Below are 25,053 nucleotides of genomic sequence, written 5' to 3' on the forward strand. Positions count from 1 at the left end.
CATGTTTGTCTTTTCATGGTATATATCTGAATTGTGGCCTGGGCAAAATTGTTTTTCTAGCCTTAAAGATGAATACAATCTGGTACCAGCCGAATCCAGAATATTAATATACTGACAAACTGGACTGAATTCACTTGATATAACCTGTTTGGAACTTTAGAATGTTAATGAGTTAGGGTTTCAGAGGCTTAATGATAGAGACCTATTCTTCATAAGAAGGGGGCTTGATATTCAGGGTATCAGAATTGAGGTGGCTAGAAAACAGAAAACTTCTCAATTTCTCTCCTCCCTTCTCTGAACTGGGGACTTCACAGTTGTCCCTCTCCCTGCCAGTGTCACACGGCTCTCTAGGTACCCAACGGCTCTGCTTACAACTGTTCTAGAATACCTTCCTCCATGTCCAACCCCTGGTTTTGCCCCTGATATGTAGAATGTACATACTTTGAGGGAATGGGCATGGGGAGAGACTAGAGGGCACATGAGGTTAGATCTTGTATAAAGTCTTCTCTGAGACAAAGCTGGGGTCACCCAGCCCAAGATTTAATGTGGTTAATGACATTTGTCTTTAAAGCAAACCAGACTGATCTTTGTCTTCTCAAAGTCAGCTTGGAACCCAAAGAGGCCAAGACTACCAGAAGTTCAAGGAAGTGCTGATAACAGAGGGAAAGTCTCCCTGAGTAACTTATTACCCTAATCTTTAAATGACAGGAGTTAGAGAAAGTAGCGTGTGATTTTATACATTCTAAAACTTCCTGACTTCTTCCTCTACAGTTAATTCGGAAGGGGAACAAGGTGGTTAGGAAGGAGATCATTCAAAGAGGTCTGTGGCTAGTGTTTCGTGTCTTTTGTGTGTACGTAGTGGATGACGAAAGCAACAGGTTGTGTCAGAATGTGAGCAGATGGAATGAAGACTATAATAAAGTTTATTTGCAAGTAAAGCAAGGAGGGGGCGGCTCAGGGAGCTAACGACTATGGTAAGCACGGCAGAGAACGAGGGTGAGAAACAAGAGCTGCTTGAAAGTTTATAATCAAGACTGATTTTTATCTCCCATGGACAGGAGGCGGAAACCACTGCGAATCCTTCCAGTAGGAAGCAGTGGGGGCTTCAGGTCTCAAAGTTCTGGGCTCAGGTCCTAGCACCATGACTTCGGGCTCTGAGCCCTCATTTTTCTTTTTCTTTTCCTTCTTTTTTAGAAAGGGAGAAGGGGAGAGTGGGGCAGAGAAAGAGAGAATCACAAGCAGGCTCCATGCCCAGCTTACCCCGAGATCATGACCTGAGAGCCGAAATCAAGAGTCAGATGCTTATTAACTGAGCCACCCAGATGTCCCTCGTGTCTCTTATATAAAATAAGAAGGATGATGCATGTTGCAACTATACCCATGCAAGTTTTGCCAACATCAAAGAAGATGTGATAATGGATATTTTAAAAAATACATTAAACCATGAAAGCACTAGAGAGACCTGTTTTTGAAAAAAGATTAATTCCTCTCTGCTTCTCTAAACCAAACTGTGGTGAGAAATAAAAAATAATAAATAAATAATACATAAAAATGATAATAATAAATAATAAAATAAAATTTAAAAATAAAATGATAATTAAAAATGCTTCAAAACAGGAGCTACAATGAAATACACCATTTTATCAATTCCTTTCTTCCCTTGATGTGGTTTAGGGAAGTGAATTAGCACTCCTCTTAAAAGTGGTTATTGAGAGCCAAAGAATCATTTTGATAACAGATCGCTAGAAACAACCCTGCTTCTCTTAAATAGCCAGATTATATTATCTTATGGACACCGTGAACCCTGGGACTATTTATTTCCTTCTTTGCTTAGACTCTTTGAAGGCCAAAGCCAAAATCTCCAGTCCACTTCTAACAACTAGACAGTCTTTCATGAGCAAGCTTTAGTTCTAATGTTCTTATTTTCTCTTTGCCTCAGTCTCTTACTCATGCATTTTTAGCCTATTTTCTGAAACTCAGTTTTTAACACAAATCAAGCCTTCAAGGTGGGAAAGCGTGACATTAATTATCTGGAATGATCAAGAGTGAACACTTCAGTTAATAATGAATCTCATTTTGTTATGCTGGAAATAAAAATAAATAAAATAAAATAAAATTTAAAAAAAATAAATAATGAATCTCATTTTACAGTTGCACAACTAAAAAGCAACACAAAGGGAAAACTCGTGTCAGGTGCTTGGAGCTGTCTGCTGTATAGGTGAGTAAGTTGGTCAATGTGAATCCAAAAAACAGGCAAACAGAATTATCCATTGTGCCGATTTAAACTCAACTGCAAGTATGTCTGAATAACTCAACTGGGCTTGATAAAATTCCCTTATTTCAAAGCAATAAAACAAAGTGGCTGAAAAATGAACTCCCAAACTCACTTAGGTGATTTGAGATCACGATGAATAATTTTATGGAGGTGCAGATAATTCATTCCACTTGCAATTCCCGTGGACCAGTCCACTAGCAATCGCGGTGTGATCTTTCTGCCAGCTCGCAAAACCTCGTAGAGCTGTCCGTGGGCACAGTACTCCATGATAATGCAGTAACAGGGGGCCTGAGTACAAACACCCCTTTCAAGAAAACACAAATATGTTTATAAATTCACATATACATACAAATGTACCTGTATACATATTTGTATCTATTTTACATATTTATATTTTAAGAATATTTAATGAATTTAACAATTTTAAGAATATTTAATACATTTAATGATTAAGACCAGTTCTCTACCAAAATAATATTGGCATAATAAGGCATAACTTTTCCTGATTCTTCAATTACCATTAAAACCCCTCTAGTCTACAAGCTTCTCTATTATGCATACAGCCAATTTTAGTTCATTTTGCTCACTCCAGATTATCTCTGTGTTGTGCTGTACCAGTGCTTCTCTGTGGGGCCATTCCATTTTGGGATAAACAGCATGTTTCCTGAGACTTGTATAGGCCAGGTACTGTATTGTATTAGAGCGTTAAGAATAACTGAAATATCTTCCTTTTAAAATTAAATAAAAGGTTCTATATATAAGGTAGGGAAAGAGAGAATCCAAATAAAATACTTCTATTTTTATATTAATTATTGAATTTTAAATTATCAAATTTAAGATAACTAGAATGAGGACCAAGAAAGAGTCAATTTTCTGTATTATATAGTCTTTGAAAAACATTATTGTTTAGAATAAAAACAGTATCATACAATGTAACATATTTCTACATGGCCTTTATTCCCACCAATTCCTACATCTTCCACAAAGTCTTTCCTGATGATTCCAGTCCATGACGATCTTTCTCGTCCCTAAATTCCTGTGCTACAGCCATTCGTTTTTTATACACAATTTTCCTCTCCCTACACAGATCATAGATCGGCTCCTTGAAGGGAAAGGTCTTCAGGTTCTTTTCCTCCTACCAGGAGCCTGAGAAGTTCACAGCAAATCCTTGACAAATATTTCTTAGCTTCACCTTAACTTTCTTTGCTGCTAAACCCTTTGCACAAATGTGCGCAGGTGCACGGGGTGGGAAGAAGGGAACTAACATGGAAGAACTTCTTCTGTCTGGAATGTTCCATGCTTATTTAATTGTCTGATTTAATCTTTCCCAACCATTGCACAATGCATATGACCTCTTCCATTTTTACGGGTGAGGCTCAGAGAGGGAAAGTGACCTGTCCTTGATGATACACCTGTGACAAAGCTTGGATTCAAATCCAGTCTAACTTCAAAGCCTATGCTCTTTCCACTCACTATGCTACACTGGCTTCCCTTTGTGCTTTGTAATTCCTGTATACACAAGCAGGCTGGGGATTCCTGTATCAACATTACCCTAGAAAAGTGACAATAATTAACTCCACACTTTTGTTCTGAAGATGAGAAAAGAGGACAATTATCGCATGCAATTCTCGGTATCCCATCTCTTAACAGTATGTATGCCTTCTTTCAAAACTTTCTAGAGGAGCCGAGAGTATTCTGTCTACAAGATGCCCATCTAAAGTCCTCAGCCAGCTACAAACTCATGTCTTCTCTCTTAGGCAGCTGTAAGCGATGAGACAATGAAGAGGCCATAGCTTGCGACCAGGGGAAAGTTCCAGAACAACAGCAGGATATGAAGAAGTAAAATTAGTCTTCATTCTCCCTGCCATGACACACTTGTCAAATGCCACAGAGTTATTCCTATTACTCTCCTATCGTTTTCCAAGCTACCCAGAATTCTCATCTTCATTTCTAATGAAAAATTTTTTTTCAAGTTTCTGTTACTTGACTCTTAGGAGAACGTGGTGGAGCCCAGACAGACCACAACTGTAATCAGACAATTTAATTTTCATTACAGGAAAACAAAGAATAGGCAGGGATAATGTAATGTGCTTAAGAATATTAAAATAAATATTGGCTTGAAGCTACCCAGCATCCTAGTCAACCATGTTTTAACTTGTCGCAAACAGACAGAAAGGGGTAAGAGTGATATGTTATGTGCTTTTCATCTTTCTTGACTGATGAATGAGAAGCAATCATGCCATCAGCCTTGTACTATGTATGACAAGGCTTCTCAGTGGCTATAAATAGAAGCTCTCTAATGACTTCTAATTGCTACCTTTTCTTCCCCTTGGCACCCAATTCCATTAGGAACAGTCAGAATAGGTCTTCCTAAAAGATTGCTTTCAAAAAATTGGAAGGAAAAAAAATACAGAATTCTTTTCTTTCGCTTCCCCTTCTGTACACGGTTCTTACTTCGAAGGAAGCCATAAGCACAGCAATGAGTATCCAGAGAGACATACTAAAATCTAATCATGCCTTCGTATCTTCCAGACGGTCCTGAATGATTCATTGGCCAAGCAACACATGGCACAGATGGTTGCAAACACAACACTGCACAATGCCTCAAGAGCATGCGGTAATGAACCAGGGACACAGTCTCACTATTGTTTTCCATGTAGAGGTAAAGACTATTCAAGCATCTTCAGCCTAAAAAGTGGGGCACCGGCACAGCCATACGTGTCCAAAATGCGGAATCTGTACGTGTAGGTGGGAGGGTCAGGAGAATGAGGTACAGAAAATGTTGCAAGGAAAAAAGAGAAAGCAAAGGAAAGGAAGGAAAAAACAAGCTTCTCACAGAACACATCTCTCCCTTTAGTTACCCGGGACAACCTGCTGGACAGACCTCGTACCTGGGACAGATCGCCCAGCCCACATCAGGAGGCCAGAAAGCCATGCCAATCTGTAGAATATTAAGTGTCTCAAACTCAGCGTCCTAGTGATTGAAGCTTGAAAGTTTTTCAACAGAAGTTAAGTGAGAGACCCTTTCTTCCATCTAGGATGTAGCATACTAGAAGGGATGATTTTCTTGGTGAAGTAAGAGGAAGGAAAGGAGTCTCTTGGGAGTCTGTCTGCTTAAAAATAATCCTTCTGTTGTCTTTGGAAATGTATCATCTTTGGAAAGAGTATAATTAGTCTCTCTAGCATTTCATTTTCGCCTCACATCCTCCTGGCCCTAACAGGGCAACAAAGGATGAAATCACTAGGGCAACCAAAGCTCTCTCCCATGCCCACTGTATGCATGTCCCTTCCACAAGGAGATGCGTCCTCATTTAGTATCCCAGCCGGATGCTTATCTCCTTTTCCACATCTCTTTCCCTTTCCATAAAGGGGTCTTGTTTGGGAATCAAGACTCAGCATCAAGCTCCTTTAAACCCACTGTACAAAACCCGTACCCAAGATTTCTATTCCTTAGGAGGAGTGTGATTCCAATGAAAAATGATCCCATGACATGTTTACCTTTATAATGAGTGTTTTATCATGATAAGATCCCTCTTGGGGGCTGGGAGAAGTTCCTCCTACTTTCAGGAAGGGAGGCTTGTAAATTATTCCACTTTCAGCGGTAGCCTCATCAGACATACTATTTTCTGGGACTGAACTACATATATCAAATATACCAAGAAGCTCTAGTTTCTAACTGTCATTCCACCTAAATACTAGCTTTTCTGTTCTTCACCTTCCCTCCTATAAAGCCGCTCATCATTCATTTATTTCAGGCTGGGGCAGAATTTGAAGGCTGCCAAGAGAATGGGAAGCCTGGCAAGGGACAGGTAGATGCAAAAGACATTACACATATTTAGGGCTCAACACTGCCAGGTTTGAGGACGGCCACAAATGTACCTTTGTGCCTCCCCTTTTGCTAGTGATCCCCGCCATATTATGAAAATAGTCTGACCTAGAAAGATGTTCATACACTCTTGAAAACAACTATCTTGTGGCATGAGCATAGCATATAACTTACTCTCATCAGTAACCAACTGTCATTAGACTTAGAAAGCTGAGTATTTGGCATTACTGAGTATTTGGATCACTGAGTCAGGGAGAAACATTCTCAGGGTGCTCTCTTAGTACAAGTTCATATTTAAAAAGGGAGGCTAATAGAAACTAATACAAAAAACACCTCTCTGTTACACAGAGACTAATTGTTCCATGATCACTTCAGATATCAGCTTTGTTTTCTTTTCTTTTTTTTTTTTTTAAGATTTTATTTATTTTACCAGAGAGAGAGAGAGAGGGAGAGAGCGAGCACAGGCAGACAGAATGGCAGGCAGAGGCAGAGGGAGAAGCAGGCTCCCTGCCGAGCAAGGAGCCCGATGTGGGACTTGATCCCAGGACGCTGGGATCATGACCTGAGCCGAAGGCAGCTGCCCAACCAACTGAGCCAGCCAGGCGTCCCTCAGCTTTGTTTTCTTAACTGAACTTTCAGATGGGTAGGTTATCTCAGAGTGACCCCCATCATCCCACTGATAAATGAGGTTGAGTCATCAGATATAATTTCTTGGTAAGAATCCATTTTTCCACCAGGAAAAAAAAAATCATTCCCTCTCTGTCCCATGTACACCCTTTCCAGGAAGGCTGAGCTCTGGCACAAAGAACTATTAGATTATATGATCCTTAAAGACAAGACTTCCATTTAATCATTTCTTGGTGTCTTCCCCAAATACCTAGCACAGTACAAAGTCTATAGTCTTTCAAGACAGGAACTCATTAGTAGAAATTTGGAGAAAGAAAATCTATTTCTTAAAAAAAAAAAAAAAAGAAGAAGAAGAAGAAGAAGCCTTGACCTACTTGAAAGCGATGATGTTAGGGTGCTTCAACTTCCTCAAATGCTTGATATCCGTCTCATTCTGTTCTCTCACTTTCTTGATGGCCACTTCCTCTGCTCGGAACTTGCCCAAGAAGACAGCTCCTTGGGCTCCACTACCCAGCCACTGCAGCTCTGAGATCTCCTCAAATGGCACTTCCCAAGTATCTAGGTACACAAGCAAGAAACAAACTTAGAGAGATCTCGGAATTTGCTCAGGGATGGTTCTATAAAGCCACTCCAAAGGTACCAACTTCAGCATCACCCAGAATGATCTCTACCCTTGGACTCTCACCTGTAACTCTCCAGAACATATAACCTTCCTATGGGTTTTGATACAATAGATCAGATATTCTCATGTATTACTTTGTATCATTTTTAAAAAAGATTTTATTTGAGAGAGAGTGAGAGAGAGCATGAGAAGGGGAAGAGGGTCAGAGGGAGAAGCAGACCCCCGCTGACCAGGGAGCCCTATGTGGGATGTGGGACTCCATCCTGGGACTCTGGGATTGTGACCTGAGCCAAAGGCAGAGGCTTAACTGACCGAGCCACCCAGGTGCCCCAATTTGTATCAGTTTTTAGCCAATGAAATCAAGCACATCAGAGATCTCCAATATACCCTCCTCCAAACAAAACATATCTTGACATTCCCACAGCCCACCTCCTCACTTCAAGCTTGCATGTTCAATCCACTTCTCTGTCTCTATACCACTATCCTTACCCCATCACCCATTATAAGTCAGTGTTGTTTTAGTCCTCTTTGAATTTCTACTGCAGATGTTCAGTTAATCCTTCCTGGATGAATTGTCAATAATACTCTCCCAAGGGCCTAAATATGCATAAAATTTATATTAATATTTACCTTTTATTGAGCACCTACTATGTGCCAGACACTAACATAAAAGCTTTATACATCTCATGTGTTGATCCTTTCAACAATCTGGAAGTTGGGCCTTATTATGGTTATTTATAGATGAGAAAACTGAGACACAGAGATTAGGTGACTCTCCCAGGGTTGTATAGCTGGTAAGTGGCAGAACTGGGCCCAGACTCAAGAACTGGCTGATACCAGGGCCAGTCCTTTCCCTACTATACCACATTGCCTCCCATGAAGTAAATGTGAGGGTCATTAGCCATGATAGATTTACTCATATAGATGCAGTAATTTCAAGTTTCTCTTTCTTAGAATTTGATTTTCTTTGCACCAAATAGGTAACAGAAGTCATTTCTAAGTGGTCACATTACTGATGATTCATATTATGCTCTTTATCCTTTCCTGAACTTTTTTTTTTTTTTTTTTACCATGAGCTTATAATACTTTTATAAGGAATAAAATGCTATTTTAAATAAAATACTTCAAAAACCCAATCATTATGTGCTTTAATCTCGTGGAACTTAAAAAGGAGAATGTGATCCATTGATCCTTCTCCTTGTCCCCTTTTTATCAGCAAACTGTCACTACACTGGTAAGAAATAAACATCAAAGAACGAGGCGTCCCATGGAGTGAGGAGAGGATGATGACAATGTTAAAGGTTATGGAGGATTTTTGTTAGATGACCGATCACTGAGAGGTCACTGTTTGCAGAATACTGAACAAGGTAGTGTTGAGTCAGCTTTGAAGATACTCTGGTCTTGAAAGCAAATCAGCTCCCATCTACTATGGTGATGAAGAGCAGAAAGAAGTTATCAGTACCTAGAAGGGAACCACATTTCCCTCATCTCTCATTTTCTCAAGCTTGAGAGAAAATAAATCCTGTAGATTCTTTGTAAAATGCGGCTTCTCATTATAGCAGTTAAAACATGACCTTCCAGAAAGGATGACATAGAGCAGAACAAATGATAGTGAGGGTGTTTGAGAGCATAGGTATTTAACCCATTCTTCTGTATTTGCTCTATGGAAATTAGATAGATGCTACATAAAAGCAAATTTCTCAGAACTACAAGTAGCTCACAAACATGAAATCACCAAATAAACAAATGAAACCAAGTGAGATGCAGGAGGAAAGAGCGAGTTATGGGCTTGACTGCTTTGAGGATCTTTCTGGCTTCAAATGACAAGTATGAAGTATGAAGTGTTTCACACCGTCCCACCGTCATCCCCACAGGCTTATCTGTGCAGCACCCACAGGACCCAGATATCGATGGCATACTCGCAGAGGGTTTTACCTGTAAGGGGTCCAGTGAAGAACTAGACACAGTGTCACTTTGGCCATTCTGGGGCCAAAGAAAGCACTATTACTGGATTCTGGGGCAAGCACATCCTGAGCAATATTTTTCTGAAAAACTTATAAAAGCCCAAGTTAGCTTAATTTTTCATATGATAACTACTAAAATTAGACCTCTTTGGGTGTTTTTTTCTCCTATTTACTCAATCTTTATTTACTGTGAAATGCTAGAAACACCAGCAAATATTAGGGGAAAAAACCCAAAGTATTTAATCTGCAATACCTTTCCATATTCAGTTTTCACCTTCTCTTCCACTCTTTGCTAATATGTATGTACCTTTATAGAAGTTGTAGCTGACACATAACCTCTTCTACTTTTCTCATGTATTGTATGTTCCCCATGTATATAAAGATCTCATTATAAGCTTTAGTAGTGGCTTAAGGTACCCGTTGACCTTTTCCATACTTGTGTTTCCGTCTTTTTGTTTGCTGGTTCAGATTTGATACCTTTTTCTTTCTTTATACAATTTCCTCAGGCTCAGTTCTTAGATTAGAGTACCATTTCCTGGCTTTTGCTATACCTTCTAACTTGCCACTCAAAAGGGCTTCGCTAGTTTTTGCTGATAGCAGTAATGAATGAGTGTGTCCCTTTTACTGTAACTTTGCCAGCAATGAATACTGTCGATAGTCTTTTGGGTTCTAAGTTATTTAGGTGTAAATAATGTTTTATAAGTTTGCACTACTTCATTCATTCACTCATTCATTCATTCATTTAGACTTATTTATTTGAGAGAGAATGCACACAGGGACAGAGGCAGAGGGAGAGGAAGAGAAACCCAAGCAGCCTCCTCACCAAGCAGGGAGTCCAATGCGGGGCTCAAACTCCCAACACAGAGTTCACAACCTGAGCTGAAACCAAGAGACAGACCCTCAACTGACTGTACGACGCAGGCACCCCAAGTTCGCACCACTTTAATTGCCAGGGATATAGAATATTTTTCCACATTTGTTTAATGCTCACATCCACTTTGCATGGATTGTCACATTTCTGCTTTGTGCATTTATCTGTCAGGGGTCTCACAGTTCTCATAAATGTGAAGGAGTTTTTCTATTTCTTTGATACCTATGAAGAGATTTTTTTTTTTTTTTTTGACAGACAGAGATCACAAGTAGGCAGAGAGGCAGGCAGAGACAGAGAGAGTGGGAAGCAGGCTCCCCGCTGAGCAGAGAGCCCGATGTGGGGCTCGATCCCAGGATCGAGCACACAGGGATCATGACCTGAGCTGAAGGCAGAGGCTTTAACCCACTGAGCCACCCAAGCGCCCCTGAAGAGAATTTTTTAAAACGACTTTGTATTTTATTATTTTTTGAACAAAATGTTTTCATAGATGCCTGTCATTTCCTTTGTAATATCTTCTATGGCCTAGTCAATCTTCTGAGAATGATCTACAGTTGATTTTTTAAAAAGTTGAACCTATACATCCAACTGGAGTTTTTCTTGGTGTGTGGTGTGAGGACTGAGGCGCAGTAATTTTTTTCATGTTGTTACTGAATGATTCCAAACCAATCTGTTAAATAATTCTTTCTTTTCATATCATTTTATAATGTTTGTATTATAATTTGCTACATTTTTAATATATATGTATTTTTAAAGTAAACTCTACACCCAACACGGGGCTCGAACTCACAGTCTCAAGAACGAGAGTCGCATGCTCTACCATGCCAGCCAGATGCCCCTACAATTTATTGTAATTTTAAGTAAATAATGCCTATTATATAGGATTTTTATGAAATGGGAAACACCAAAGGTCGATGAAATTATACTAGAGAATAAAATTTTCCTCTGCCCATTAGCAAAGTTTTAATTATCCACAGAAAAATAGAGGGGACCACACTGGTAATCCAGGAACAGAGTATTAAGTGACACTTCAACCACTTTTCCATAAATCTTTTCCCTGGAACTAATTATCAGAAGTAAAACTGACTGATGTGATTTAGTCCTTTTATCCCATCCCAAAGTCCCTGACAATATCTAGCTGGGAGCCAGGGAATAGGAAAATGACAGGAAAACGAATGATAGCAATGAGGATGTGCAAAATTGGGGGCCCCAATAATGGAATTATCCCTGATAATGGATAACGATGTACCAATGGAACCTGCCTGTGTTCCCTCTAGGGTTCGTCCCAGACTTTCTGCTTTTATATCTGTCCATTGGTACTCCTCCCCAGCTTCTATCTTCTGATTCATCACTACGACTATTTTCTTAATTCTAATATCTACCGTGATCTCCAAGACTGAGAAAAAGCCCCAGGCCCACCCACTTTTAAGGCCTACGTTCTCCTTTGTTTGTATTCAGACATGGCTATGATAATACTGGCTTTCGGCCTGGGAGCTATTTGGCAGTAAAATAATTCTATTACACATACTACCTTACTTAGACTTCACTACCAACCAACTAAATGGGAGATGAAGAGCTCATTAAGATTTCTGAAAAATCAAGCGAAGTTTCCCCGTAAGTATTGAATGCAGAGAACAGCTGTTCTGTGTGCTCTCCTTCGGTTGACTGTAATCCAGGATTAAAGATTAGCTCCCGGATCCCAGAGCTGACAAGGAAAAAACTACCTTAGTTTCTGGCTAGTGAATCTCTTTCTGGCCCCCGGCCACATCAGCCCACAGGAGGGTAGCCTGTCACCTGCTAAAGAGTTAGGCAGCTATAAGCCGCCCTGTAAGCTTAAGCTGACCAGGCCCGTTTCCTATTTACTCTTGAAATAAGCCTTTCTGTCAGTCACATAATCAATCAGAAGACAATTAAATACAAGTTTACAGGACAATTAAAAAAAATTTTTTTTATTTAAGTAGGCTCCATGCCTGTTATGGGGCTAGAACTTGATTCTAAGCCCAAGACCTGAGCTGAGATGGAGAAATTGGACTCATAATGGACTGAGCCACCCAGGCACCACCACCTCCCCCAAATTTTAAAGCTCCTTTTGATGGATACATAGGATGTGTCTGTTTCCCCTCTTTATGAGCCTGAACCTTGATGCTGCATTTGGATCCTGAGATCTCCAAATTACCACCAAAATAATTATCAGACTGAACAAGTTAAGACCCTAAAAGCCCAATGTAGTTTTATCACGTAAGCAGATATAAGTAGGTTTTGTGTCTAAGCAGAGAATAGGGAACTTTTTAAAAAATAATAAATTAAGGGTGGTCATCTCTGGGTTGTGGGATAATAAGTGATTTTTTATTTTCCTCTTTATGCTTATCTTTATTCCCATTTAAAAAAATAATAACACTGTTTAACTTTGAAATCCCCAACCTTTGTGTGACAAGGAACAACTTTTTAATTTCCTGAAACCTTAAGACCATAGAGGGGGAAAGAAGGGTGGAATGTGCAGGATGTATGAAAGACAGTGAGACAGACAGACAGACAGAACAATCTTACAGACTGACAAAGATGTTCTGCATGTACAGGAAAGGATGCTGTGACGGACAGGAAAGAACGCTGTGACTGATAAACCCTGGAAAGCACAACTGGGATCCACAGATTTACCAGCAAATCCCAATACACTTATGAGGAAAGTGTATAGAGGGAGAGGTTTAAGAAAGATATAGGTTTAAGGAAAATATTTCAGAAATCGGAAAAACAGAATACACAGAGAAGTGGTCAATAGTGACTGAGGTTGACTGGCTGTTGTGGAAAAGCGGTCAATCGTCTCAACTGAAAGATATGAATATATATATATATATATTTAATTTTTTTTTAAAGATTTCTATTTATTTATTTGAGAGAGAGAGAGAGAGAGAGAGCATGAGCTGGGGGAGGGGCAGAGGGAGAGGGAGAAGAAGGCACCCTGATGTGGGGCTCGATCCCAGGACCCCTGGATAATGACCTAAGCCAAAGTCAGACATTCAACCGATGGAGCCACCCAGGCACCCCCAGATGAATATGTTTTTAAGAGACAGTCACAGAGTCCAACATTCAGTCATAAAACAAATAAGACAGACTCTCATTTCTGGTCTACATTTCTGGTCCTTTCCAAAATTTCTTGATGAGAGAAGTGTTAACAATGGAATCATTTATATAAGCCTAGAATTATGTGTATAAAAAGCCTCAAAGGGTGCCTGGGTGGCTCAGTGGGTTAAGCCGCTGCCTTCGGCTCAGGTCATGATCTCAGGGTCCTGGGATCGAGTCCCGCATCGGGCTCTCTGCTCAGCAGGGAGCCTGCTTCCTCCTCTCTCTCTCTGCCTGCCTCTCTGCCTACTTGTAATCTCTCTCTGTCAAATAAATAAATAAATCTTTAAAAAAAAAAAAAAAAAAAAAGCCTCAAAAAGCCACAAACACTTTTAACCCAACCATTCCTCTTTTAAAAACTTATCTTCAGGAAATCAAAGATATAGTAAAAATGATCACAGACATAAAGATATGTGTGAAAATTAAGTAATAAACAGTTGTTCATTGCAGTATAACTTATGATCACTAAAAAATAACAAATTGTCAAGGAATAGAGGATTGCTTAAAGAAATCTTGGCACATACACATAATTTAGTATTATGTAGGTATTAAAAATGCTGAAGTATATTTCATGATATGGGGAATATTCAAAATATGAAATGAAAAGGCATAGCGAAATAATTTGACTCTGTTTTTTTTTTTAAAGCACACACAAACACACATAGTAAGACTAACATAGCATATACCAAAAACCTTAATAGTGGAGACTGAGGATCACAGATAAATATTTTTACTTTTGGGGGGACACTTACTTGTATATTCCAATTTAACCATATATATTACTCTTGCTATCAGGAAGAAAAAAATTCTTTTAAAGAATAAAATGAAGTGATAAAGAACACTAGAGCCATGTGCTCTCTTTCCTTCAGAAGCATAATGCTTGAATTGGAATAGATGAATATGGATGTTATACCGTGATGGGAGTTAATTTACTTTTTAAAAAGCTGTGGGGTCTAGACATAATAATGCTTCTCAAGATTGGTTGTATATTTGTTCTTTTCTCACAATGTGAGCTTTCTGTGTCTGGGCTTTAAGAAAATGATTCGTTTGGGGCACCTGGGTGGCTCAGTGGGTTAAGCCTCTGCCTTCGGCTCAGGTCATGATCCCAGGGTCCTGGGATGGAGCCCCACATCGGGCTCTCTGCGCTGCAGGGAGCCTGCTTCCTCCTCTCTCTCTGCCTGCCTCTCTACCTACTTGTGATCTCTGTCAGATAAATAAAGAAAAAATCTTTAAAAAAAAAAAGAAAATGATTCATTTAACTACAGTCTAAGCCAGGACACAATCTTCAGGCACGAAACCACATGGCATCTTTCTGGTTTTGAATTAATCCAGTGGCTATCCAGTGGCCATCATTACATGAACTTTCAATAAAAAAATTTTCAAACATGCACTATGTGATTTATTTTTGTTATGTATCTATACAACTTTATTAAAATACCAAACATATATGAAAACATGGATGAAAATAGAAACTTAAAATGATGATAGAAGGAAAAGGAGCTCTAGCATTTTCTTCCTCCTAACACTGTGGATTGTCTTCTATGTGCTCTACTTGATACCCCTAGACTGGACAACTACAGAAGATGGGCTTTGGCCAGAAAAGACCAACCAAATGTGAATCTGTTGCAGTCAAAAGGTTTTTAGGAGATCGGTATAGGGTATTCATCTGGCACTAAGGTTTTTTTTTGTTTTTTTTTTTAAGATTTTATTTATTTATTTGACAGAGAGAGACCAAGCAGGCAGAGAGGCAGGCAGAGAGAGAGAGAGGAGGAAACATGCTCCCTGCCAAGCAGAGAGCCTGATGCAGGCCTCAATCCTAGGACCCTGAGATCATGACCTGAGCCAAAGGCAGAGGCTTAACCCACTAAGCCACCCAGGCACCCTGGCACTAGGGTTTTAATCGAGGTTATCCAGGGAATGGTGGTGGTGTGTTTACACTGCAGCTTACCTTGCTGCTGCAATTTGTAATCAGTGGAATATGCCTTGCCAATGATATTCCATACAGGCCTTAAGCATCCAAACAGTCCTTCCAGAAACCCGCCACTGCCGCTGCCGGATCTGCTGAACTGGATCTTGATGTCTTCAGTTCCACTTGTGCTCTCTCCATCCACGGTGTTGCTGGTCCCCTGAGACATGGCCATCTCTGATTCATCGTGTTCCCTCAGCTGAAGAACGCTGTTCTCAAACTGGTCCCTGGAATCCTCACTCACGCTTGTCAACACTGTTGTGGTGATGGGGCTGTTCATGCTCTCGGATAGCTCTGTTTGTGCCACCCCCTTTTCCTGCTGGTCCTTAAGGAGTGTGGGGGAAGGGTGGTTCCCCACAGGCATGAGTTCATCCTGGAGTCTGCTGAAGGTCCTGCTTTCACTCGAGGGCAAGTGTGGGGAAGAGGAGCAGCTCAGGGGCTCCTGCGTGTTGGCCATGGTGCCATGAGTGTGCCCAGGATCCTGAGATGACACTCAGAGGATTAGTGGCATGGGATTCGGATGCAAGAGAGGGCTCCAAAACCTGGGAAAAAGAGGAGGAGGACATGAGATCACCCTTCTCTGAGTCACCCACACTACCACACTTCTGCTTATAATAATAAAAACATTGAAATGATGGGGATTGGTTAAACACCGGTATACATCCAAATGGTGGGATACTGTGCAGTAATTACAAATCACGTTGTAGAAGAGTCCTTACAAACCTGAGAAAGCGTTCATGACATGTTAATATAAAAAATAGGTTAGAGCCATATATACAACATAATCCCTTACGATTTTTTAGTTTTTATTTAAATTCCAGTAAACATACGGTATAATATTAGTTTCAAATGTACAATAGAGTGATTCAACACCTCAGTACGTTACCTGGTGCTCATCACAACACGTGTACTCCTTAATCCCCACCACCTGTTCCACCCATCCCCGGCTTTTAAATGGAAAGGACATACAAATACATATATAAGAAAAAAGACTGGAAGAATATATCCCAAGAATTAACTATTGTTAATTATTAACTATTGTTAATAATTAACTATTGTTAATTCGAGGTGGTTAGATCTGGGAGGGGTTTATGTGGTGTTTTTCAAAATATTCCAAGCATTCTGCATTAATATGTCACTATGGAATGAATGTTTTTGTCCCCTTGCTCCAAAATTCATACGCTGAAACTCAATTCCTTTGGGAAGTGGTTAGGTCATTAATCCTCACAGGATTAATGCCCCTTTCTCAAAGAGATTCTGGAGAGCCTCCTTGCCTCTTCTGCCCTGTGAGGACACAGTGAGAAGACCGCTGTCTATGAACGAGGGAGCAGGCCCTCACCAGACGTATCAAATATTCCAGTGCCTTGATCCCGGACTTCCAGCCTCCACAACTGTGAGAAATACCTATTTGTTGTTTGAGCCATCTTGACTCTGGTATTTTTGCTATAGCAGCCTAAACAGATTGGTAAATATTACATATTAGGTTCCTAACCAGAAAAAAAAATTGTTTCCCTTTCCAAAATTAAATGTCTTGATAAACATTGTTTTATTAGGAACAACATCCCGCTCAAATTTTTTCTGTTTTCTTTAGTGTTTTTTTCTACTGGGGCATTGTTGTGCTTTCCAGGGTATTCATTAAGTCATGGAGGTAAATGTCTCACATAAGTGACAACACAAATCCCTGAGATGTAAAATCTGTTTTTACTATAATGTGTCAAATCTGGAGCAACAAACTAAGTCCCAGTGCTTTAAACTTATTCTTTGCTTCTGATCTGTCCATTAGTACCAATTTCTCGGGGCTACCCAATCCCTGAAAATAAAGACATGGAATTGTCTAGATTGGTCAGCTCATGCAAATTCAATCTTAAATTTAATTCATTGTCTCTTATCAGAAATTTACTTTCTTTCTAAATCCTTATATAATAATTACTCGTTCCTTCACTCTGTACTAAACATCTAGGATATGTTTAACAGGAGCCAGGGTATAAAGATAATCTCACTTTACAGAGGGGGCAAGAAACAGACCAACAGTGATTGACAGCACAGCGCTTATCATGAATCAACCAAGTGCTCCGGGAGCACAGAAGAGGGAGACACTTGGAGGGCTAGCTGCCCAAAGGTGCTAACTCTTGATCAGTGTTAGAAGTGTAGAATCTCACTGAGTTGGCAAGAAAGGGGTGAGAGAAGAAGGGGTGAGTGAGAGAAGAAGGAGAGGGTCCAACAGGGGTGGAGAAAGTATGAACAAGGGCAAGGATGCCTGAAAGAATATGACAGTGGGGCGCCTGGGTGGCTCAGTGGGTTAAGCCGCTGCCTTCGGCTCAGGTCATGATCTCGGGGTCCTGGGATCGAGTCCCGCATCGGGCTCTCTGCTCGGCAGGGAGCCTGCTTCCCTCTCTCTCTCTCTCTGCCTGCCTCTCCATCTACTTGTGATTTCTGTCAAATAAATAAATAAAATCTTTAAAAAAAAAAAAAAGAATATATGACAGATTGAAGTGGCTGGAGTGTAGGCTGTATGGACATATACAGAGAGAAAGAAAAGAATGGAGAGAAAGTCAGGGATGAGGGGCGCCTGGGTGGCTCAGATGGTTAAACCTCCACCTTCGGCTCAGGTCATGATCTCCATGTCTCGGGATGGAGCCCCACGTCAGGCTCAGCATGGAGTCTGCTTCTCTTTCTCTCCATTTGCCTCTCCCTTGGTTGTGTTCTCTCTCACACTCTCTCTCAAATGACTAAAATCTTTTTAAAAAATTCTAAAAAAAAAAAAAAAAAAAAGGACCATTTTGAAAGGAGCTTTGTATGCTAGGCTAAGAGTCTTAAATTTTAGTTGATGGGGGTCATAGTATCCCATATTGGGGGTTACAGATAAAAAGAAACTACCCCCTTTTTATGAATTTCTCATCTGGATTACTGAGATCCAAATTTTAAGCATTTTTTTCATTGCGATACCCTATGAATAGCTTGTGTGAATGAACCAACGAAAATACCCTTTCCGGGGCACCTGGGTGGCTCAGTGGGTTAAAGCCTCTGCCTTCGGCTCAGGTCATGATCTCAGGGTCCTGGGATGGAGCCCCACGTCGGGCTCTCTGCTCAGCAGGGAGCCTGCTTCCCTTCCTCTCTCTCTGCCTGCCTCTCTGCCTACTTCTGATCTCTGTCTGTCAAATAAATAAATAAAATCTTTAAAAAAAAAAAAAAAGAAAGAAAGAAAATACCCTTTCCTTTGAAGTCTCATTCATTCATGTAAACCATGTACTAAGCTCCTATTATAAGCTATACGATGTGTTAGGAATTAATGAATGGTACATAGGCTTCTGCTCTATAGGAACTTACAATCTAGAAGGAAAGACCAATGGACAATAAGAGCCACGTGGTTAGATTTATGGTACATACACATGAACAAGGTGCTACAGGAACTCAGAAAAACAAACATAAAATACGTCCAGAGAAGTCATAGAGGAAATGTTGCTTGGGTTGGAGGGTAAATGAGATAAAAGTGGTACTAGACATTGAAGAAAGTATTGGGAAGTGGTGGGCCCAGATGAGAAAATAAAGCTTTTGGGTTTTATCCTCAAGACAACAGACAGCCATTAAGAAATTTGAATTGAAGGAGTGATTTGGTCCAATTTTTAATTAATTAATTTATTTTATTGTAAAGATTTTATTTGAGGAAGAGCACACATGTGCATGCACATGGCGGGAGGGGTAAGGGAACAGACGCCCCGCTGAGCAGGAAGCCTCATGCAATGCCGGGCTGATCCCAGGACCCCTGATCATGACCTGAGCCAAAGGCAGACACTTAACCGACTGGCCACTTGGGCACCCCTCAAATTTGTAATTTGAAATTACATTTATAGAAGTAGAGGTTGGATTGAAGGGGAAACACCGAAAGTCAATGTGTCTCTTAGGAGGAAGACTTCAAGTGGGAATGATGAGGGCCCGAACCAAGGCAGGAACAGTGGTAATGAGCAGGAGGGGATAGATTGAAGAGGCAGAATAAGCAAGATCTAATGATTGATTAGACTTGGGTATGGGTAAGGACAAGGGAAAAGAGAGGAAGACTTTCGGATAACTCACCTGGGGTAATGGATAGATGGGCAATATCATCAACTGAGATATGAAATATCAGAAGAAAGAAAGGTTTGGAAAGAAGGTAATTAGCTCAGTTATAGACAGGGAGGGCTTGAGTCTTACTGAGTGTGTTATGCATTGTACCCGGCTATTATTTATGTTATCTGATTTTTTTTTTTTTAAAGATTCTGTATGTTTACTTGACAGAGATCACAAGTAGGCAGAGAGGCAGGCCGAGAGAGAGGGGGAAGCAGGCTCCCCGCTGAGCAGAGAGCCCAATGCAGGGCTTGATCCCAGGACCGAGGGACCATGACCCGAGCTGAAAGCAGAAGCCCCAACCCAATGAGCCACCCAGGCGCCCAATGTTATCTGATTTTAAAAAGACACTTTGTAGAGAGGGATTTGAAGAGATAAGGATGGGGGGGGGTTCCTTTAGCTTAGGGCAGAAGTATCAAAATAATACAAGGGTGAACCCAAGTTAAATTAAAAATATACTAATTAAATATATGCTAGGAGCTGCGCTTTGCACTAAGCTAAGTTCTGTGGATACAAAGTATTACTGTTACCGTTACTACTTCTAATGATAAATGAGACTAAGTGTCTTAAAATTTACAGAGCCCAGTATGCATAATCAGCAATATAGTGGTAAAGCAGCTCTGCAGGGGGGAAAAATGGTGGGGGGAACACAACAAAACAAAACCGGGACACTCTTATTTGTAGTGTTTACTGATTTCTCTGGTATAAATACTCCCACCATGGCAGATTTCAAGCTAATAATAGTTGAGTAACCTACCTGCAAAGTTACCACTGGCTCTTACAAATTGGTATGTAAGTCAGCACCAGCACTGTAATCCTTGTAATAGTGTCATTCTCATTTTACAAAGAAATAAAAACCTTTTTAAGGTCATCAACTGGGTAAGTGGTAGAGCAGAAATACAAACAGAACTCAAAATTCAGATCCCCAAATTCCATTGTGGTTTTTTGTAACACCAAAGCACCTCTTAAAACAATTTTTGCTTCCTCAGGGTGCTTCACGGGTTAAAAAGGTGCTGTGGGCTATGATCTTGACCTAAACATTTGATCCCTGTGCAAGAAGTCAGGGCATGGAATCATGATGCCTAGTCTTCACAGAAATTAAGGCCTCCAGAGAGGTGTTCTGTTACCCAGAGTTGTGCAGAGGGCAGACGGTAATGCGGACTGGAGTGGCTCACTCAGGCTGAATGAAAGAGGTAGGACTTGAGATGAACCTTTGAGAGGAAGATGATTTGAGACCCACCAAAGGAAGGAAGTCAGGGAGGCTGAGAGCATTAGCAGACGCAAGCAGAAACCACCAGGGCATGTGTGAGAAGGCTGGTAACTCAGAAATAGTGAAGCAGCCAGCTACTGTCAGGAGCAGTAACAGCAATGCCTTACCTGCTTATAGGGGCTCTGAAACCCTATGAAATAGCGCAGATGGTTTTTCCCTTTATGCAAATCAGAGAGACAAAGTTGGGTGGGATGAGGTTAGGTTAGGGGGGACTTGAATTCTCGGGCATGCAGAAATATAGGGGCTAGGAAGTTGCCTGGGAAGAGAAGGCGGGAGGCAGGCACAATTGAAAAGAAAATACTAGCTGGAGCCCTCTGCTACGGCAATAGATACTTGCTGAATTGACCCGTATTTCCCTCACCCCGTCCTCCCCACCCCATTCCTTTCGTGCTGATCTCTCAGCTCTGACAGTGCTGATCCCTTCATTTGCTTTCTGGCTGATCTCCTGCCACAACCTTGAGCTCTCCTGTCTTTGGCCTTTCCTATGTTGCTCTGCAGGTCTTTTAAGACTGCTGACTTGATACTATCTGACCTGGCCACTGCCTCAGCAGTTCCTTCCAATCTGCCTTTGCTGTCGGGACTCGTGGCTACTCTGTACAGCACAGGGTGTATATTATGCTTTTGGCTCACAGCAAACTTGAGGATAATGCAAATACCCAAAAGTGTATGTGAATTTCAGCCAAACACCTATTTGTGCAATTTGTTCTTTGAATCAAAAACTCTAGGACTTTATGTTAATTCCTGATAAATTTCCATTTTGTTCATTTTTATCCTGAGTTTCTCCCTAATGACACCATACTGGAATGGGCTCATACCAAAAAGTTAGGAAAATATGAGTTTGTTTTGTAATCTCTTCCTCTTTCTGAGGTTAAGGATGCATGTGAAGTAGAGTTGTGCCCACGTGTACAGGTAATGAGTTAAAGGAAGACGATTTCAGCACACTCATCACACTCGGTTTGATATTTATCCAGGAATATTGTCCAACCCACTTGCTTTACCTCTGTGGTCACATTCATGGGTCCAAATTCAAATTCATAGGTTATTGCTGACTTGCTCGATACAACCGCTCATCAGCGGCAGAGTAGGATGAGTCCTCTCCTCACGCTATACTCTTTCCCTGGTCCGGTTGTTTGTTGACACAGACAAAGAGAAACAAACAGCTATGATATCATGACTACTGATGAAAAAACAGTAGTAATTCACAGGGTTATTCTCGATGCCCTAGAGCCACTCCCAAGGAAACACAAGTACCCACCTAGAGGAGTGACTGCCCCAGTCAACAGAACAGTGGAAGGCCATCCAGCTACTGCAACCCAGCAGTGCTCTGGAAGGGGACAGGGGCGAGAGACACCTCAAAGCGTGTATAAAGTTGTGTGTAGTCCAAGAGGCTTCCCTCTGTTCACTAAGAATAGCAGATCCAATCTCCACCAACATAGGCGGAGATGGAGGCACAAGAACAAAAGGGGAAAAAATCATCACCATGACTCTCTTAAAATATGATCAGAGCTGACTACATTTAAGAAGAGTGTAGGAGGAGAAAAATATCTAAATTTTACCTGTGTGTATGCGTACGCCCACGCACTGCCACCGCACAGCGAAGAAGCTGGTACGTGGAAACAAGGAACACAGGGAGCCCCACCAGCTCTGCTCTGTCTTTTGCCCTCTCCATTCCTCTCTCCCTGCCCAGATTTGGCTCCGGCACCCTCATGGCAACTGACTGCTTGGATCTTTTGATTCATGAGAAGTCAAAGCTAGTATTTACTAGAAGGGAACTGAAAAAAAAAAAAAAAAAGGCAAAAATTTTAAACCTCGAGAGCCAAATGGAAAAACCTAAGCGAGAGCAGGACGGGACAAGGGTGAGGTTGGAATGTCACCTTTATCAGCAAGGAGCTCTCTGGGCAGGGCTGCAGGGGACATTGTGTTGCTATCTTTCTGGGCTCCTGAATCTACCTGGAGCTCAAGGCAGGGACTCCGTACCTGCCCTCCAGCCACACTTCCCTTGCCCTTTGAATTTCTCAGTCTCAGGAGGAGGAAGTGGTTTGTGCAAAATTAGTAAGCAAGGGCTGGAGACGGCGGCAGCTGTGCATTTGCCAGGGCACTGCCAATTTCTGGAAATTACCTTGGCTCTGTGCCTAAATGGATTCAGCACTGAGAAAAGGGGATGGGAGAGGCGATGTGGCCAAACAGCCCTTGAATTCTTGTGCTTTTATACACATCTTCCCAGGTTGCTAATAAAGGGTAATTTTATAATAGATCTGATTTTGAAGTTTCTATCATAAATATGTGTAAATCAAAGCTTCTGGAAATTTCTGCCCCATAGAGAAAGTTTTCAGTGTGACTAACATTGGATAAAATTGTAAATTAAGAATTATTGCTGAGATTTCTTGAGTGGTGCTAAGCTCTTCCCAAGCTGTCTTCTCTTCACTTGGCATTTTCTTGCTTTACAATGAACACAACTCTGCCATCTCTAAAATTCATATAACAGTATCTAGAGCATAAGAGAGATTTCTGTTATTAGGGCATCAGCCCATTTAAAAAGTGGGATTAAGGGCGCCTGGGTGGCTCAGTGGGTTAAGCCGCTGCCTTCGGCTCAGGTCATGATCTCAGGGTCCTGGGATCGAGTCCCGTATCGGGCTCTCTGCTCAGCGGGGAGCCTGCTTCCTCCTCTCTCTCTCTGCCTGCCTCTCTGCCTACTTGTGATCTCTGTCTGTCAAATAAATAAATAAAATCTTAAAAAAAAAAAAAGTGGGATTAAGCTACTTGTTCATAGTAATAACATATATTGATCTTTCCAGGATAGAGGTCTGTCCCTGAGAGGTCTGTCTGGATTTGAACTTAAAAAAAAAAAAAAAAAAGGGTGCCTGGGTGGCTCAGTGGGTTGAGCCACTGCCTTTGGCTCAGGTCGTGATCTCAGGGTCCTGGGATCGGGTCCCGCGTCGGGCTCTCTGCTCAGCAGGGAGCCTGCTTCCTCCTATCTCTCTCTCTGCCTGCCTCTATGCCTACTTGTGATCTCTGTCAAATAAATAAATAAAATCTTAAAAAAAAAAAAGACAGCTTTTTCTAATAGAATTAAAAAACCCTACGTATGTGATCTAACACCAGATCAAAAGAGTGGCCTACACATTCCTCCAAAGCGGCTCCAGCCACATCGCATCCAGCAAGCAGTCCCACCAGGGACCAGCACCACTCCAAAGTGACTCCTGCCCTGGGGAGAGGGGATGACAACCGCACGCATCTGGTCCACCACACACATCCAGTCCACTGCAGCCGGGACAGGCAAATCTTCAAAGAGTGCAGAGACAGTGCCCTGATCTGACTACTGGTCTTGCCCACCCACAGAAACCTCTCGAAGGCAGCATATGGAGGAGAGAGCCCTGCAGTTCAGGGTCACTACCACCCTGGGTATTTGGTTTGTCTGCAGGGCCCGCCCACCAATGAAAGCTTCTCAAGGGGACAATACAGGGAGGGTGTCCTGCAGTCCAGTGTGACCTGCCCAAAGGGGTTGAGAGGGCAGGTACCTGGTCTGACTGCAGACACTGCCCAATCACAAGCTCACAGCAGCCTCAGACAGACCCTTAACAGCACGGGGACCAAACCCTGCCCACAAGATGCAAAGTGAGCCATTGCTGCTGACAAGACTGAAGACCAACGAGGCTTAGCCACAACACTGGGGAGCCAGAGGCCTGAATTCATGATCCTGAGATCAAGACCTGAGCTGAGATTGAGTTGAATGCTTAACCAACTGGGCTACCCAGGTGCCCCTTTATGTAGGTTTTCTTCTTCTTCTTCTTCTTCTTCTTCTTTTTTTAAAAGATTTTATTTATTTATTTGACAGAGAAAGATCACAAGTAGGCAGAGAGGCAAGCAGAGAGAGAGGGAAGGAAGCAGGCCCCCTGCTGAGTGGAGAGCCCGATGCGGGACTTGATCCCAGGACCCTGAGATCATGACCTGAGCCGAAGGCAGCGGCTTAACCCACTGAGCCACCCAGGTGTCCCGCTTTTATTCTTCTTTTAAGAAGATTTTATTTTCAGGGCACCTGAGTGGCTCAGTGGGTTAAGCCTCTGCCTTCGGCTCAGGTCATGATCTCAGGGTCCTGGATCGAGTCCTGTACTGGGCTCTCCGCTCAGCAGGGAGCCTGCTTCCTCCTCTCTCTCTCTGCTTGCCTCTCTGCCTACTTGTGATCTCTCTTTGCCAAATAAATAAATAAAATCTTTAAAAAAAAAAAGGAAGATTTTATTTTCTTAAGAGCAAGAGCACACAAGTGGGGGAGGGGAGGGACAGATGCCCTGTCTTGCAGGGCTTGATCCCAGGACCCCAAGACTATGACCAGAGCCCAACTGACTGAGCCACCCAGGCACCCCTATGTAGGTTTTTAAATGAATAAAGATGCTTTATTTTCAGAGTTGTAGACTATCAA

At 41.6% G+C, this 25,053-nt stretch overlaps 1 protein-coding gene across 11 annotated transcripts in view; it reads right to left on the reverse strand.

Moving 5' to 3' along the window:
- Nucleotides 1-25,053, reverse strand: part of MAP3K13 (mitogen-activated protein kinase kinase kinase 13) — a 168,626-nt gene that overhangs the window by 30,646 nt on the left and 112,927 nt on the right. For 6 of the 11 annotated variants that reach the window (XM_032338398.1, XM_032338402.1, XM_032338448.1 and 3 more), the window contains 3 exons: nucleotides 15,248-15,807; nucleotides 7,103-7,286; nucleotides 2,388-2,579 (listed from right to left, as the gene is read on the reverse strand). In XM_032338398.1, coding sequence (XP_032194289.1) covers nucleotides 2,388-2,579; nucleotides 7,103-7,286; nucleotides 15,248-15,722 — 851 coding nt within the window. In that variant the 5' untranslated portion in view covers nucleotides 15,723-15,807. Of the gene's footprint in view, nucleotides 1-2,387; nucleotides 2,580-7,102; nucleotides 7,287-15,247; nucleotides 15,808-21,634; nucleotides 22,171-22,192; nucleotides 22,409-25,053 lie in introns of those variants that run through there. The other 5 variants (XM_032338430.1, XM_032338441.1, XM_032338422.1 and 2 more) reach the window with 5 other exon arrangements.

The sequence above is a fragment of the Mustela erminea genome, chromosome 1 (assembly GCF_009829155.1).
Source record: "Mustela erminea isolate mMusErm1 chromosome 1, mMusErm1.Pri, whole genome shotgun sequence".
In the NCBI taxonomy this organism is placed as follows: Eukaryota; Metazoa; Chordata; class Mammalia; order Carnivora; family Mustelidae; genus Mustela; species Mustela erminea.